The 17,390-nt window shown below is 58.4% G+C and overlaps 1 protein-coding gene across 2 annotated transcripts; it reads left to right on the top strand.

Moving 5' to 3' along the window:
* The first annotated feature begins 675 nt into the window (after positions 1–675).
* On the top strand, positions 676–17,375 carry U2AF2 (U2 small nuclear RNA auxiliary factor 2). Of its 2 annotated transcripts, none has more exons than XM_066270949.1 (12): positions 676–816; positions 4,921–5,056; positions 5,719–5,763; positions 5,998–6,101; positions 6,359–6,510; positions 7,757–7,873; positions 8,062–8,200; positions 12,384–12,463; positions 12,554–12,676; positions 12,887–12,973; positions 13,167–13,415; positions 16,645–17,375. In XM_066270949.1, the coding sequence occupies exons 1-12, from the start codon at positions 768–770 to the stop codon at positions 16,777–16,779; spliced, it is 1,416 nt and encodes a 471-aa protein (XP_066127046.1). In that variant the 5' UTR covers positions 676–767; the 3' UTR covers positions 16,780–17,375. The 2 variants fall into 2 exon arrangements, with proteins under 2 accessions (XP_066127046.1, XP_066127045.1); XM_066270948.1 differs by having other exon boundaries at positions 12,887–12,985.
* Positions 17,376–17,390: the final 15 nt, after the last annotated feature.

Here is a 17,390-nt window from a genome sequence, read left to right as displayed (position 1 = left end):
CCCCGACGCCGGAAGGAGCCGAAGCTCCGACGGAAAAAGCCGAAGCCGTGAGTCAGGCCTTCTCTCGAAACGGTGGCGGAAGGAGCCGAAGTCTGGCGAGAGGGGAGGAGTGAACAAGTGGAATTTCCGGAAAGACCCGAAGCTTGGAATCGAGCTTCATCGAGGGCGGGACTCGAGGGGCGAGAGCCGGGAATCTTCGGGAAGTGCCGAATCCCGGGACGGTTCAGCTTTTCGGAAGGAGCGGATTGCTCTGAGAGGGTCGGCGGAGCCGAGCCGGGAGACTGTGCGGAAGCGGCCAAAGACGGACAGTTGCAGTTGACGGAAGAAGCCGAACCCGTGGCGGGGGTGGGGGAAGCCCGCTCGGCGCCGAAGGAGGCGAGGACCTACGGAAACACCCGGACCTTGACGAGCTGATTTCCGGAAAGTGACGACCCCCTGAGAACCCAGCCAAACCTTCCCTTCGGGTGTTTCCGGAAGAAGCCGAATCCGCTCTGCTACCGACTTTCTTCTCTTCTACGGTCCGGAAATAGCTGACGCGCTTCGGGACCAGGCTTCGGGGGACGGAGCACCTCGCGGGCGGGCGGGGAAGAGGGCGGAGGCGGGGCGGGGCTGGGCGGGGCGACCCGGGTTTGATTAAGGCAGGGGGCGGTGGCGCGCCGGAGGCGGCCGGAAGTAGCCGAAGCGAGCGGCGGAAGTAGCCGAAGCGGCCTGAGCGGGCGGCAAAGGCGAGGCGAGAGCGGCACCGGGCCCGACGCGGCCGCTTCAGCATGTCGGACTTTGACGAGTTCGAGCGCCAGCTCAACGAGAATAAGCAAGGTGAGGGCCCCGGAAGCGCGGGGGCGGCAGGCGGGAGGCTCTCGGCTTTCTTCCGTGCCCCCCGCCATTTTCCCCCCTCCTCGCAGGGCCGCGCGGCCTCCCCCCCCATCTCCTTCTCCGTCCCGTGGCGCGCGCGCCGCTGTCACGTGACCGCCCGGCGTGCCTGCGCGCGCGGGAGGGGAGGGGGCAGCGGGCCCGGGCCGGCACGCATGCGCGCCAGGCTTCCTCTGCGCCCCGTTTGGTCCCGGCCATGGCGGCGCGGCCGCGAGGTCCTGCCGCGTGGCCTTCTGGTCTCTGATTCTTAAATAATGAGAGTCTAGATGTCCAAATGTGCCTACCTCGGGCCCCGCAGTCCCCCTTTATTTCCGCTTCCGGCAGGGTTCGCGGCCTGGGTCTCCACGCCCCCTTTGTTCCAAAATGGCGGTTGCAGGGTTTCCCCCCCCCCTTTCTCCATTCACGTGGGCATGATCGCGGCGTGGGCCGCCACGTGCGCCGGGTCCGGCGGCCTGGTCCACGCTGGGAAGGTGGTCCTCCCTCGCTCGCTGTTCGTGGGAGGGACCTGGGGTTCCCGCTGGTGACGTGGTTGGTGGCTCTCGTGAAAATAGGGGGCGCACCCTGTACAGTTTTTAAAGGTTTCCTGCCCCGCGCGTACTCCCTGCCTGCCCAAGGGCGGCGGCGGCAGTGATGACCGTGATAGGGGTGTCTTGGATGCGCAGGCCATCCCCTCCCCCCGCTGGAGACAAACTCCACGTCTTGTCCCGTCCCGAACTCGGGAGTGGGTGGGGCTCGGGCCTCGGAATAACATCATTTACACGTAGACATGGGGAAACTGAGGCTGTGCGGGCGTGAAGAGGCCCTGGTGGAGTTGGGGGCCGTAGGAGGGAGGGTGTGCGGCAAGGGTTCTCCCTTCACGGGGTCTCGATCAGCTTAGAGATCTCAGCTTAGAAACTTGGGAGAGCCGATGGGCGTTTAAAAAGTGCCTCTTGCCTCACTCTATTTCGGTTTGGGGGCGAAGACACTTAGGCCTTGGGAAGGTAGGGGACCTGAGAGGTGGAAGCTGCCCGTGTTTGAAAGGCTGAAGGAGGGGCGCCCGAGTTCTCTTGGAAGCCCAGCCTGGGGTTTGTGATGGATGGGGGTGCCCCCTTCCGGGGTGGGGGGAGAGGTCCCGTGTGCGGAGCGCTGAGGACCCTCGGTGTCCACCCTGAACCAAGGGCCAAGCTTCCTGGGTTGCAACAGCTCCTTTCGGGCTTAGCTGTGCTACTTGATGCCTTATCGGGCCTGTTTGATTTCACGTGGGGATTGATTGGCCATCGTTCGGTTGTTACCCCCGTAATGAATAAGGATGGCAGTAGTGACAGACTGGGCGCTTGCAGGGTGCCCAAGCACTTTGCTGCCTCTTCCATATTTTCTAAGCAGATCCCTTGCCGGGGCCCCATGAGGCTGAAATCGTTTTTCTTCCTTTTTTGGTACAGGAGGAAACAGGTTTAGAAAGTTTAAAAACTTTCCAAGGCCTGGTCAGATGCAGAGCTGAGATAAAGGGGGGGGATGATCTAAGGAAAAAAATGATCAGTAACTGGTATTGTGTGTGTGTGAAATCACCCCTACTGAAGTCATTTCACACCGAAGACAAAAGAGTCAGGTCTGCAACTCACTCAGAGTTGGTGTCACACACAGTTGGAGAAGATGGGTCCTTCCAAACATCCTTCAGTTGAGTCCTCACACATTATGGGAGGTGAGGGCGGGGGTAGATGTGACCCTCACAGGAAGGGGAGAAAACTGAGTTGAGAATGGTGAGGTGAGTTTAATGCATTGGTTTAATGCAGTTGGTAAGTAAGTAGGAGAGCTGACATTGTGGCTGCAAAGCGGGTTCCACTGCATGGGAACCCTTCCTGCGGGCGAGAGCCCGTGTGCTGTGACAGTGCTCCGCCCCGGAGGACAGGCCCTGAGCCCTTACACATCCCCTGGGCTGGTGGTGCTATTCCCCAAGGTGGCCAAAGCACTTGGAACACCAGAAGCCCCCTCTGTGTCCAGGATCTCTGCGTATATGGAGGAAAGAACCCATCCTTAGTGGGAGTGTGCTGCCTACCTGTTGCATACTGACTGTGGGCCTTTATCTCTAAGCCAGCCTCCTCCTGACTGGTGCACCTGCATCTGGAGGGAATTGATATCCAGGTCTGCGTCCCAGGCACCCAGCAGGCGTCGCTATACCCTCTGTCCAAGAGCCTCAGCAGCAGGCTTTGGGAGCGCGGTGTGCCCGTCTCATAAGCAGAACCAGATCCTGTGTGCTTACCTGCCAGTACCCCTGACACTGGCTTCCTGCTTCCAGTCTTTGACTCACTTAATCATTTTTTTTTTTTTTTTTTTTGCCTTCAAGGAGGTAATCTCATGATGGTCATTAGTGGTTCCATCCAGACCCTGGAGTGTTCTTTCTGCCTGAATACTGGTGTGTGACCTGCTGATTAACCGAACTCACTGATGTGATGGGTCACCTTCAGGCTTTTTCTGCTTCGCTTTTTGGTCTTTGGGCCAGTCATCAGAGCGCCCTGTGCCTCAGTTTCTATTACACGAGCCCATTGTAGGGTCCCCAAAGCATTAGTAAGGATTGAGGGCAAGTGAACTATTAATATCAAGCACAGGTTCTGGATTTAGGAAGCTTCCAGGTGTTTGTTCTTTTCCTTTTCTTTTTTTCTTTTTTTGAGGGAGGCAAGGATAGAAGGAGAGAGAGACAGGAACATCAAGTTGCTCCTTTACGTGCCCTGACAGCTTATCAAACCGGCAACTATTGCGCACCGGACAATGCTTCAACCGAGTTGTAGGGCCAGGGCTTTTATTTATTTATTTATTTATTCATTCATTCATTCATTTTTTACTTTTTTTTACAGAGACAGAGGGATAGACAGGGACAGACAGACAGGAACGGAGAGATGAGAAGCATCAATCGTTAGTTTTTCATTGCGCATTGCGACACCGTAGTTCATTGGTTGCTTTCTCATATGCCTTGACCGTGGGGCTACTGCAGACCGAGTAACCCCTTGCTCGAGCCAGCAACCTTGGGTCCAAGCTGGTGAGCTTTGCTCAAGCTAGATGAGCCTATGCTCAAGCTGGCGACCTCGGGGTCTCAAACCTGGGTCCTCCACATCCCAGTCCAACATTATCTACTGCGCCACCGCCTGGTCAGGCGGCTTTTTCTTTTTCTTAGGTGCATATTTTTCCTGAGTTTTAGTGATTCTGGAATGGAGGTGCATTTGTAAAAAGTTCATCAGAGAAATAAAGACAGGACAGCATAGGTGAGGCTAAAGTCTACTTTGAGGCTTTGTTTTCGCTGCCTCTTCCACCTCCTATCCCTGGGAGCACGGCAAAGCTTATGACATGAGTACACCCATAGGGCCCTGCTGAGTAGTCTGGGAGTCAGTGCCCTTTGAGCACTGTCTTCGAGCTCCTTGTGCTCGAGGTTCAGCCTGCAGAAGTGTCTGTGGCCTTGCTGGGGGCGCCGTGCTGTTTCCTGGGTCTTTGGGGGAGTGGCCCAGCCCCTGGCGCGCTCTGTGTACTTGGCTTGGAGGCAGGATGGGGTGGTCCGGGCGTCAGGTGTGTGTGGGACAGAGCGAGGGGCCTCGGGGATGGCATCCTGGTGGGGGCCTCGCCTGGGCCGAATGCGGGGCTGTGGGTGCACCTGGTGATTGAGGACGTCTTTCCTGAGGGGCCACAGGTCCTGTCAGGAAAACATCATTGGGTCTCTTGGTTCCCCAGCCTCTAGCCCTGCCCCTCTCAGGGACGACCCTGGGGTCAGGCCCCTCAGCCCTGGAGGGGGACCAGGAGCCAGCCTCCTCTGTCTTCTCTGGCTCCTCCGCTCCTCCTGAGCAGCCTCAGGTACCTTACACCCCGGGGGCATCTCCAGGCCCTGTCCCCTCAGGTAACCGGCGCCCGTTCCCTGGGTCCCCCGGGGTCCTGGGACTGCCTTGTGGACCCAGGCCGCCTGCTGTCGCCCCTAGTCCACCAAGTCCTGTCCCCTCGGGGGTGGCCTCCCCGGGGCGGGGGCACGTCCCCCGGTGTGCGGGTGGGCTGGGCCATGGCCTCCCTCAGCTCAGTCTTCTCCGCCTTGCCCAGAGCGAGACAAGGAGAACCGGCACCGGAAGCGCAGCCACAGCCGCTCACGCAGCCGGGACCGCAAGCGCCGGAGCCGGAGCCGGGACCGGCGCAACCGGGACCAGCGGAGCGCCTCCCGGGACAGGCGGCGACGAAGGTACCGGGCCAGAGAACCCCAGCGGGGTAGACAGCGTGGGCCAACGTGGGGCGAGGCCGTCGATTGCCCCAGTATGGGATCAGGGTCAGCTGTGTGTCTGTTGGAAACTTTTTTTCCTGCTTTGGGGGTTTCTGGTGGGTTGTAGGTGCAGTAGGTTTTTGCTATTGGAGGCACATGTGGAGATAAGGGCTTTTTTTTTTTCCTTCCTGAGGGTCTGCCTCTGCCCTGTTTCTGCCTCTTCTGTCTCCTCTCTGACCTCTTGGGGTCTGTCTGGGGGCTGTGCTCTGCCTCCCAGGAAGGGCGACATCTCGGGGGGCCAGCAGTTCCTCCCGGGCCACCTTCTGGCTTGGAACATGCATTATTGGCTCTCTGAGGCCTCTTCCCTCCCTGGATGCCCCTTCTGTTCTCCCTGTACCCCTGCCCTCCTTGCAGCTTGGTTTGTCCAGTTAGTGTTAGGTCTGGTCCTTCTTCCTGTGCGCATTCTTCTTCCCTGGCTGGGGGGTGTGGGGGGACAGCAGGGCTGAAGGAGCCTGCTTGTGCTCCTTCACCTCAGCCCTGTCCCTGTCCCTAGCCTTGGGGCTCGGTGCCCGGGGTGGGGTGTGCCGTGGGGAAGACGGGCGTCCCCACTCACCCCTCCCCATACCTTTCCCTCTCGACCCCAGCAAACCTTTGACCAGAGGCGCTAAAGAGGAGCACGGTGGATTGATGTGAGCTTCTCTTCCTGCCCTTCCCAGCTGACGTCTGCCCCTTCCCCTCTGGCCCCCGCGTGCCTGCCCGGCACTGTCCTGCCCTGACACCAGCCCCCTCCCCAGGCCTGGGGTGCGGCCTGACCCATACCCTCTTCCCTCCTGGAGAGAGTGGAGCTGTTGGTGGGGAAACGGGGGGCGTCGGGGAAGAGGCGCACTGAGGTGGCCCTGCCTGCTCTTCCCCCCCCCCCATAGTCGCTCCCCCCGCCATGAGAAGAAGAAGAAGGTCCGCAAGTACTGGGATGTGCCACCGCCTGGCTTTGAGCACATCACCCCCATGCAGTACAAGGCCATGCAAGGTGGGCTGCTCGAGAGGCTTGCCCCCTCCTTGGGGGTGCTGAGAGCTATGCCCTGGGCTTCCTGGCCTGTTATGGGGGAGCCCCCATGGCGGGGTGGAGACACAGCCTCAAAGGGCCGCCTTGGGGAGAGCTGGACAGCCTCCTCAGGCAGCAGGTGCATCAGGTGCCTTCCTCCTGGGCTGGGGGTGGGGGATGGTCGAGGGACTTGGACCCGGGGTCGTCCGGATACCCGCTAATCCTCAATGCTCTTTCTGAAGCTGCCGGTCAGATCCCAGCCACTGCTCTCCTCCCCACCATGACCCCAGACGGTCTGGCTGTGACCCCGACGCCGGTGCCTGTGGTCGGGAGCCAGATGACCAGACAGGCCCGCCGCCTGTACGTGGGCAACATCCCCTTTGGCATCACCGAGGTACTGCCCTCCCCGGGCCTGCCCTTCCCCGCCCCTCCCCATGCTCCTCCCCTCCCCTCCCCTCCCTCCCCTTCCCACCTGCACGGGTCAGACTTTGCTCCTGCAAGACCCCCCGGCCCCCTCCCCGACGGACGATGGAGTGTGAGCCAGCCAGGGGCCGGGCTGGGGGTGGCCCTCCCTCCCTCCTCTCTCCTCTCCCATCTCCCCCCAACCTCCTCTGAACCCAGGGATTGATCACACACATAACTTACCTATGAACCACTGATTCGTGCATCTGAGTCTGTGTGGAGAGAGAGAGAGAGAGAGAGAGAGAGAGAGAGAGGGAGACTCGACATGCGCGCATGCGCACACACAAACACACACACACACAGACGCAGCAGCCCTCCGTTTCTGACACCTCTGTTTTCTGCCGCCTCTCCCGCGGTCCGCCTGTGGGCGCTGCTCTTGTGTTTTTGATGGCCCTGACCTCCCCCCTTCCCCACGCTCCTCTCCCCCTCCCCCCACCCCTTCCCGTGGCACCCTTGAGAATCCCGAGATCAAAGAGTTGTTTCCATTTCTCTTTAAAGTGAAATATTGTGGGGCTGAGATCCCTCGTAGCAACAAAAAGTTTGCTACCATCGGCGAAGGCAAGTAAGGTCCATTCTGACTTTCTCAACCTGCACTTTGCTACATTTGATGAACCAGCCCCCAACTCCAGGGCCAGATCCCTCCACATCACTCTTCTCTCCTCCCTCTCCCTTGCCCCCTCCACCCTGCTCCCCTCCCCTTCCCCTCTGTTCCCCTGTTCCTCACTTCACTTGTCCTCTCCCCTCTCCCCTTTGGGGTCCCTCTGTCCTGCCTGCTGCTGCTTCTCCACCTTCCTCTTGTGTCCCTCCTCATGGTCGCCGGCTGCCTGCCTCTTCTCACGTATTCTGTCTCCTCGTTCTCTCTGTGTCGTGTGTTCTCTCCTTTTCCTCTGGTTTTTTCCTGTGACATCTTTCTCTTTCTCTGCTTGGGCCCCTTGGGCCTGCCCCACACAACCCCTCCTGGCCCGCGGCTGGCCGTCTGGGCCGCCCTCTCCCTGTTCTCTCTGTCTCCCTTCTGGCTTTTCCTCTTCCTGACCTCTGCCCCACCCCGTTCCACTCTTCCCTTCTGCCCACCCTGCCCCTCCCCCTTCCCCCAAACCCTCTGTGTCTCCCTCTCTCACCCTCCCCCTCCTCTCTCTACCCCCTTCCCTGCCCCTCCCTGTCTCCTCTTCCCTCTGCAGGAGGCAATGATGGACTTCTTCAATGCCCAGATGCGCCTAGGGGGGCTGACACAGGCTCCTGGCAACCCTGTTTTGGCAGTGCAGATTAACCAGGACAAGAACTTTGCCTTTCTGGAGGTGAGCGGGGCTTGCGCTGGGGTTGGGTGTGTGTGCAGCTCTGGCTGCCGGGCCCTTTGGGGGCAGCAATTCTTGTCTGCCTGAGGTCCCCCTGCGGTTGATTCCCTGCTGCCCTAGAGCCCCTTTGGGGCTGGGGCCCGGGCCGGCTGCTTGCTCCTACCACTGACCGCTTGTTCTCTTTCCTTCAGTTCCGCTCGGTGGATGAGACGACCCAGGCCATGGCCTTCGATGGCATCATCTTCCAGGGCCAGTCGCTGAAGATCCGCAGGCCTCATGACTACCAGCCCCTGCCCGGCATGTCGGAGAACCCCTCCGTCTATGTGCCTGGTGAGTGGGGTCCTGTTCCGCCTTACCTCCCCAGCCCAGTGGGAGCTGCTTGGGAGATAGTGAGGGCTCAGGGTGTGTCTCCTCAGACCCCCCAGATCCTTGGCGGAGGCAGCAGCCAAGGCCAGAGAGGCTGAGCTTACGGGTTTCAGGATATGCAGCTCCTGGGTGGCAGAGCCAGGCGCAGAGCATAGGTGTTGTGGGCAGTGAGGGCCCAGGGCAAGTGTGGTTTAGTTCAGTGGTCAGTGCAGCTGCATGAGGGCTCCCTGCTCACGCACACAGAAAGCAGTTCCATATGCTGGCTCTATTGTGTGGTTAAGAGGACAGGGGCAAGGCTCACATCGGCTTCCCTGGAGAGGGCCTGGGTGATGGAGTTCCGCCATGTCCTAGCTCTGGGGTTCTGGGTGTTGCTGGAGGTCAGGGTTCTCTCTGAGCATGCTTGGGGTCTGTGACACGCGACTTGCGAACACAGCTCGGTATCTTGTTATAAACAGGGTTAGGCCTGTTTGAGCTGGTTCCTTGGTGAAGCGCTTTGAGGTGAAGCGCCCAGTGTGGGTCCTAAAGCTCAGCACCTGGGTGTTGCCTTATCTTTGTCCCTGTCCCCGTGGGTCTGGTATGTTGGGGCCCGCCTCGCACCATGGTCACTGTTATCCTGGGCGGTGGTTAAAAATAGCAGACTAGAGTTCGGCACCCTCTTGCCTAGAAAGGGCCAGATTAGTAGGTGTTTTGGGCTTTGCAGGCCATATGGTTTCAGTGGGACGGCTTTGCTCCGTGATTGTGGTGTGAGAGCAGCCATACACCACCTCGTAGGGGCCATGGCTGTGTATCATGTGCCCTTACGTCTTTGGACGTGGACATTGGGGTTTCATATGGTGTTGACGTGTCATGGGATAACCTTTCAGAGAGACAGCGGGCGGGAATGGAGCCTTGTGGCTTAAAGAGGGTGCAAATTAGAATTCAGATGTGTGGGCGGCCCTGTGGGGTGCAGGGACCCCAGGTGGGAGGAGCCCATACTGTGGCTGTGCTGGGGGCCCTGGGCCCCTGGAGTGGGTGCCACAGAGCCAGGAGGAGCGTGCGTGCACTCGGGGCTCGGGGTCAGCCAGGCCCGCAGAGCTCGGGATTGTGGGGTTCTGGGGGCACAGCTTTGCACTGGAGGACAGTTTAGAAACTGGCAGGGTCGTGGGGTTCCAGAGAGGGCAGCACCTCGGATCCGGGCCTGGATGCCTGGCCCATCTCCAGCGCTGTCTTCCACAGCAGTTTGTGTAAAGTGATGGTAACTAACTTTTTTAAAAACCAAGGCTGTAGTGCACAGTGGTCTTCTCTGAGCGTGCAGGCCGATGCTCTACACCTAATGCCTGTGGGACAAACTCTCAGGTCCCAGCTCGTCTTTGCTACTTGAGGAACGCCCTCGACCCCACCCCCACCTATGCCACTGTGTCAGGTGCTGTCCTGCATCATCAGGTGTGCTCTGAATGACCTGGAGATGTGTGTGACAGTCATACAGTACGAGAACTGGCAGGTGACAGTCTGGGGCCAACGTGGATCTGCCTGCTTTATAAAGACTGACAAACAGCTGTGCTTCCTTAGTGCCCATGGTGTATGCTGCTCTTGTGCAGCAGTGGCCAAACGGAGTGGTGACAGATACCCTCGGCCCACAAGTGGAAACGTTGACCGCTTGCCCTCACTGGTGGATGCTGTGGCCCCTTCTGACAGGAGGAGGGGAGGCATGGGCGCACCGACCTGGTCTGGGGCAAGGTGGCTAGGCTTGTTTGCTATGCCGTTTCTCTGCACTGCCTCTTGCCTGTGGCCCTTGTCTGGTGCACACGGAGACGTCCTAGACACGGGACAGGTGCATTAGGTTGTCTTCTCTTGGTCGTGGGCTCTTGCCTTGAGGTGGCCATCACTAAACTTGAGTGGCATAAAGCTCGTTCACTCATCTCTCTTTGGGCAGTTTGGGCATTCACACCGCAGGCCCCTTCTGTTCTGGGAACTGGCAGGAAGTGATTTTTTGTGTGGGACAGAGAGAGAGGGATAGACAGGCAGGAAGGGGGAGAGATGAGAAGCATCAATTCTTCATTGCGGCACTTTAGCTATTCACTGATTGCTTTCTCATATGTGCCTTGACCGGGGGCTACAGCAGAGCGAATGACCCCTTGCTCAAGCCAGAGACCTTGGGCTTCAAGCCAGTGACCTTGAGCTCAAGCTGGAGAGCCTTGCTCAAACCACATGAGCCCACGCTCAAGCTGGTAACCTCCGGGTTTCAAATGTGGGTCCTCTGTGTCCCAGTCCGACACTATTCACTGCGCCATCTTTTGGTTAGGCAGCATTTTGTAAAATTTAGCAGTCGTTCTAGATTGGGAAAAACCCTGGAACCTGGGAGGCGGCTTCTTCACCCTTGGCAGAAGAACATGGACCAGAAGCTGGAGGTGCGTGGCATCAGGGTGGTGATACCTAAAGTGCGTCCCCACTGAGTTGGGCCTGCTGTCCAGTGCTGGTAGGACCTGTGTGGCGTCTGTAAGACGAGATGGGAACCAGGAGCAGGTAGAGCCAGATTTGCGTGTGGGCTTAAGTCAGGTTGTGTCCTGTGTCGGCGGTGCATTGACCTTGTGTGCTGAGACGACCTGAGTTCCCAGGTGGCAGCGCCCTTTCCTACTTGTGGGACCTTGAGGATCATTCTTCTTCTGCTTCGGAGCCGAGTCCATGGCGGGGCTGCCCAGGGCTGGTCCTCTGGGCCCCGTGTGAAGGGCACTGAGCAGGCCTCGTCTCCCCTATGTGGCCTCTGGGACAGGTGCCCGCGTTCTCCCCACAGGAGAACCTTGCTTAAGTGTCGCACCCCTAGCCTGCCCCCAGGGAGCCTGACCTGGGTGCTCTCAGCACCCTCGTTGCCCTGGGGTGCCTGGTACAGTGGGCCTGGTGGCTACGTTTTACCCAGCTCTGCCGCTGCCCTGCTGGCTGATGTTGTCTCTGCCCATGTTCTCGTCTGCTGTCAGGATGGTGACACCCCCTATAAGCCTAGTTTGCTGTGGAGTGGAGTCGGGTGACGGCGTCCTGGAGGCCACGTTTTCCTGCCTGTGTGACCTCAGGCTGGCAAGGCCTTTGCGTGCCTCAGTGTATCTCTGTCAGAGGGTGGGTGGGCTTTGGAGAGTGTTGACACATAGACTGACTCAGCTGCCTGGCCCGTGGGGACTGCTGGGTCTGGGGCACCTGCTCCTAGGATGCTGCTGCTCCTCCCCTTGGACAGGCAGGTCTCGTGGTTGATGGGCTATGGCTGTGGTGCTTGGAGTGGCTGACTTGGTGCAGCACATCTGTACAGTGACATGAGTGTGGGCTGGGAGGTAGGGAGCATGGTGGGTGGTGTGCGCCTCCTAGGGCTGTGGTGATTCCGTGTCAGCTGTCCCCCACCCCAGCTCAGCTCCCCAGTGGCAGGTGATAGGGTGGCTGCGGGCACAGGACTGTGGAGGAAGGCAGGGACAGGAGCAGCTCAGGCTGGTGGCCTTGGATCTGTCTGTACAGGGTGTGGGAGCGCTGCGTCCCTCACGGGAACGGGGTTGACTGGTTCAGAGAGGATTGTAGGACATGGGGCTGAGCTGCCCGCCGGCCCTGGTCTCTTGAGATGAATTCAGTGCACACGGCAGGATTGGGGAAGACGGACTCACGGTGTCACTAAGTATACCTAGCTTTGTGACCCTGCTGTGTCAGACCCTCCTGGGCCCCAGGGACACAGCAGACTGCTCCAGTGTCATATTTGCCTGAGGCCAGAGAGCACTTGGGGCTAGGTGGCTATGTGGCACACAGGAGCATCAGGGGTCGGCCGAGAGCCTCCCCTGCCTGGGGACCTCCCTGAAGTAGCGGGGGCCAGGAAAAAGCTGGAGGAGAAAGGGGTGAGTCTTTGAGACCCTGCACCAGGAGGGGAGGCTGCATAGCTGCAGGCTTCGGGTTGGGGTGTGAGCTCAGGTCTTCATGGCCCCGGGGTGGGACTCTCACTGCCTGGCTTCAGGTGTCTGGGTGTCTGTTGTAGCGAGGCACAGGGAACCTTGGAGGCAGGGCAGGCTTGGGAGCCATGGTGCTTTCTCTGTCGGTGGTCACCGCGCCGGGAGGAAGGCAGGCCTCTCTTTGTGTACTTCCTCAGGGTTCGGTGACAACGTCTTGGTGGGTATCCAAGTCGGTTCCTTCCTTCTCCCCCCAGGAGTTGTGTCCACTGTGGTCCCGGACTCTGCCCACAAGCTGTTCATTGGGGGCTTACCCAACTACCTGAACGATGACCAGGTAGGCCTCTTGCTACCCCTACCCCTGTCCCTACCCCTACCACTGTCTTTGCCCAAACAAACCCTGATAGCATGGCGGCCGCCCTCACAGGTGAAAGAGCTACTGACATCGTTCGGGCCTCTCAAGGCCTTTAACCTAGTCAAGGACAGCGCCACCGGGCTCTCCAAGGGCTACGCCTTCTGTGAGTACGTGGACATCAACGTCACAGACCAGGTGAGGCCCGGCCCCGGCTTGGCTGAGTCCACCCTCACCTCCTGCCCTGCTGTCTCCTGCGTGGTCTCCCTCCTCAGGATGGGTGGGAGGAGACCCGCTGCCTTGGGGCGCTGCCCGGGGCTTTCCCAGCTCTCGGCCCTTTGCCCAGCCTTCCGGCCCTGACCTGCGGCTCTTCCCTGCGCCTCCCCACCCCTGGTCCTCCAAACACAGGCCATCGCGGGGCTGAATGGGATGCAGCTGGGGGACAAGAAGCTGCTGGTGCAGAGGGCGAGTGTGGGCGCCAAGAATGCCACGCTGGTGAGCCCCCCGGCACGTCACCTTCCATTGGCTCAGGGGACTTGGGGGTGGGAAAGGGCGGGGGGGGGGCAGATACGGGTCTGTCCTAGCTCTGCACTCAGCTTCTCCAGGCGTCAAGGGCTGGGCCTGGTGTTCCTGGAATAGCATCAGAGGGAGGGCAGCCCCGTGACGTCCCCGCGTGCTTGCCCCACAGAGCACCATAAACCAGACCCCTGTGACCCTGCAAGTGCCGGGCCTGATGAGCTCCCAGGTGCAGATGGGTGGTCACCCGACTGAGGTGCTGTGCCTGATGAACATGGTGCTGCCTGAGGAGCTGCTGGACGATGAGGAGTACGAGGAGATCGTGGAGGATGTGCGTGACGAGTGCAGCAAGTATGGGCTGGTCAAGTCCATCGAGATCCCCCGGCCCGTGGATGGCGTTGAGGTGCCTGGCTGCGGGAAGGTGCGTCCACCCTCTCCGCCCCCACATCGCTCCAGTGCTCTGGCTCTCCAGGACTCAGCGCCTGCCAGGGCCCAGAATGGGATTCTAGTAATTGGCTGTTATGTGGCCTTGTATGTGAGTGGTTTGGCTTTATCTGTGAAGTTGAGGAAAGGGCTAAAAAAACAGTCACAGCGACCACAAACCCGCTTCGCCTCCTGGGTGGGTGCCAGGTGCTTTATTGAGCAGCCCCGCTGAGCTCACCTGTGTCACCCTCGAACTAGAGCAGCTCCTGCAGCCGCTTCTCTACAGGACATGGGCCACAGGGTTAGGTTTCAGGTTCCTGCGGCCCACTGAGTCATGTCGCTGCTGGCACCGCGCCCTGGGAGGCCGGTGTGTGCATGGCACATACACAACTTGTGTCATCCTTTCCCTTGCCCAGCGGATCAGGGGGGTGCCTCCCCTGTGCTTGGGTGGGCTGAGTAGTCTCATTCCCATGCTAACCTGTATTGGGGAAGGGAGCGGGCCCAGGTACCACTTTCAAGACAGCAAGGTCACAGTTGAGAGGTGGCATTAAGGCCGGAAGATGCCCTGCTGTTGCGGCCGGCAGGCGGGTTGGGCAAGGCACAGAGTCCCTGGGATAGGAGTGTCCTTGGTGTGTTTTGGGACCATAAGGAGTCAAGTCAGATTTGTTCAGTGCTGTTGTCTACACTAGAATGGAGCCTGGCCCCTGGCCCACTTGGAGGCTGAGAAAATATTTATGGGAGGAAAGATCCTGTCTGGTCTCTGGGATCGGCCTTTTTATTTTTCTCCAGCCTATTTTGTTTTTAAACTATTTCCTTTTTTTTCAAAGATACATAAAAGTAGAGAGAAACTGTATATAGTGCTAGAATAACTGTATTTAGGTTCTGTTGTAGCAGAGAGCAGTATAGAATGTGGAGTTTCAGGTTACCAGTATGGTGTTGTTTATAGTCTACATTACCTTCCCATACCACCACCTTTCTCTGCTGAAATAATTTAAAAGTGTGTAGACTGTGTTTCGCCTGAAACACTTCAGTCATTTTGAACCTGGTAGCTCTTATTTTGGGGTCTGTGCAGTGCATGTTTAGCCTCATCCCCAGCCTCGGCCCACTCAGTTTGAGGAGCACTGCCCTCCACCTCCTGTGGACATCCAGAAAACATCTCCATTGTCACATTTGTCCTGCTGAATTGCTTGAAACATAAAGATTTTTAATTTAATTTTTTTTTTGTTGTTGTTTTTAGATTTTATTTATTCATTATAGAGAGGGGAGAGAGAGAGAGAGAGAGAGAAGGGGGGAGGAGCAGGAAGCATCAACTCCCATATGCGCCTTGACCAGGCTAGCCTAGGGTTTCGAACCGGCAACCTCAGTGTTTCCAGGTTGACACTTTATCCACTGCGCCACCACAGGTCAGGCTAATTTAATTTTTTAAGGTGAGAGGAGGGGAGATAGACTCCTGCATGCACCCTGATCAGGATCCACCCAACAACCCTATCTAGGACCGATGTTCTAGTACTGAGCTATTTTTTTTTTTTTTTTTTTTCATTTTTCTGAAGCTGGAAACAGGGAGAGACAGTCAGACAGACTCCCGCATGCGCCCGACCGGGATCCACCCGGCACGCCCACCAGGGGGCGACGCTCTGCCCACCAGGGGGCGATGCTCTGCCCATCCTGGGCGTCGCCATGTTGCGACCAGAGCCACTCTAGCGCCTGGGGCAGAGGCCAAGGAGCCATCCCCAGCGCCCGGGCCATCTTTGCTCCAATGGAGCCTTGGCTGCGGGAGGGGAAGAGAGAGACAGAGAGGAAGGCGCGGCGGAGGGGTGGAGAAGCAAATGGGCGCTTCTCCTATGTGCCCTGGCCGGGAATCGAACCCGGGTCCTCCGCACGCTAGGCCGACGCTCTACCGCTGAGCCAACCGGCCAGGGCCTCTGAGCTATTTTTAGCGCGTGAGGCTAATGCTTTTTTTTTTTTTTCCTGAAGCTGGAAACGGGGAGAGACAGTCAGACAGACTCCCGCATGCGCGGACCGGGATCCACCCGGCACGCCCACCAGGGGCGAGGCTCTGCCCACCAGGGGGCGATGCTCTTGCCCCCTCCAGGGCGTCTCTGTGCTGAGACCAGAGCCATTCTAGCGCCTGGGGCAGAGGCCAAGGGGCCATCCCCGCTCCAATGGAGCCTCGGCTGCAGGAGGGGAAGAGAGAGACAGAGGGGGGGGGGGTGGAGAAGCAAATGGGCGCCTCTCCTATGTGCCCTGGCCGGGAATCGAACCTGGGTCCCCCGCACGCCAGGCCGACGCTCTACCGCTGAGCCAACCGGCCAGGGCCAGGCTAATGCATTTTTAATGGACCTGTCCTCAGCACCCACCATGTTCGAACCAGTAGAGCTACTGACTGCCGGAAGGGAAGAGGCAGAGAAGGGGAAGGAGGGAAGAAGCAGATGGTTGCTTTTCCTGTGTGCCCTGACCAGGAATCAAACCCAGGACATACATATGCTGGGACATACACTATCCACTGAGCTCCTGGCAGTCTAAAGGTTTTATTAAATGAAAGGACAATACCATTATTAACATGATTATCCTTAGTACCTACCCAGTCCACGTTTAGGTTGTCTTTATTGTCTCAAAATGTCTTCTACAGTTTGTTTCAGGTTCTAAATCGGGAATCATGCAACTTGGTTTAAACTTGGTTATAATTAATCAGTTCTACCTCATTCTTGCCTTGCCTTTTTTAGTGGTTGGAGCAATAAGAGCATTTTAGAATTCCCATGTATCTCCTTCCCTCCACTTTGTAAACTGGTGATTCAAGCAAGGTAGATACTTGAATAGGTCAAGGTCTGGTTTTTTTTTTCTGTGTCAGCCTGGATTAGAATCCTAATCTCTGAGCTTCCCTTAGATCATCCATTGTCTGGGGAGAACATGGCCCTTGGAGTGGCTGGTGCCTGCCTAGTGTAGAGGAGATAACACGAGTGACCTGTCACCCCCAGAGCTGGCTTCTGCTCTTTCTCTCCATGCCTCTGAGCCTCGGCTCTGTGCTCTCTTGCTCTTTGATCCTTGGGTTCTGAAGGACGTTTGGATAAATGCCCCCAAATCTGCAGTGCGCCTACTCTCTCCGTTCCTCTCGGTCTCGGCGTTCCAGGTTTGGGTGGATGCTTGCTGGTCACTAGGAGGTAGCCAGTGCTGCCTCAGGCGGAGGCCACCCAGCTTTCACAACCTGCTTTTCTTTTCTTGTTCTGCAGATCTTCGTGGAATTCACCTCTGTGTTCGACTGCCAGAAAGCCATGCAGGGTCTGACAGGCCGCAAGTTCGCCAACAGAGTGGTTGTCACTAAGTATTGTGACCCCGACTCTTACCACCGCCGGGACTTCTGGTAGAGGCAGCGAGGGCGGGCGGGGGCCGGGCTGGCTGGGGGCTTCTCCCCCTCCCACCCCCTTTCCCCCCTGTCCGAAGACGATGGGCAGAGGAGTGACAGCCGAATGACAGCCGGCAGCAACTGGAATGGCAGCAATTAAGGGGGGGGCGGGGCGGGGACTGGGGAAGTGTGCACACGGCACACACTGACACACGCACCCACAGACACAGAGGGGAGGGGTTGGGACGGGGAGGGGTGCACATCAGGGCGGGGTAGAACCCCACAGCCCCTCCCAAACACAGCCTCTCCTCCCTTATTTCCCCCTTCTCCCCTCTTCTTCTCCCCCCCTTCTTCCCCGTAGAAACATAGTGTGTTTATATTTTATGGCCAAACTATTTTGAATTTTGTTGTCCCGCCCTTCGCCCTGCCCTCTCGCCCATTCTGGGACCGCAGCTCCCGCCCTTTGGCCTCTCTTCCCCCCCACCCCTCCGTTTTTTTCGTAGTTGGTTCTCCCCCCTAGTCTCCCCGGACCCTGTGGCCCTGCCCTTCTCCTATTATCTGTGGCGGTTTCATATTTGCTAAGACGAATTTGCTCATTAAACATTTTGTTGTATTTTATTTTATGGAGCTGCT

Source organism: Saccopteryx bilineata, chromosome 3 (assembly GCF_036850765.1).
Source record: "Saccopteryx bilineata isolate mSacBil1 chromosome 3, mSacBil1_pri_phased_curated, whole genome shotgun sequence".
Classification (NCBI taxonomy): domain Eukaryota; kingdom Metazoa; phylum Chordata; class Mammalia; order Chiroptera; family Emballonuridae; genus Saccopteryx; species Saccopteryx bilineata.
The sequence above is the reverse complement of the archived record's forward strand: the minus strand, read 5'-3'. Positions and strand labels throughout refer to the sequence as shown.

Bases quoted from the DNA above. Each gene is read 5' to 3' on its own strand.
- U2AF2 (XM_066270948.1), top strand. From the start codon at position 768: ATGTCGGACTTTGACGAGTTCGAGCGCCAGCTCAACGAGAATAAGCAA. The intron at 5,057-5,718 runs GTACCGGGCCAG...TCTCGACCCCAG, and splicing joins CGGGACAGGCGGCGACGAAG to CAAACCTTTGACCAGAGGCG. The intron at 7,874-8,061 runs GTGAGCGGGGCT...TCTTTCCTTCAG, and splicing joins AGAACTTTGCCTTTCTGGAG to TTCCGCTCGGTGGATGAGAC.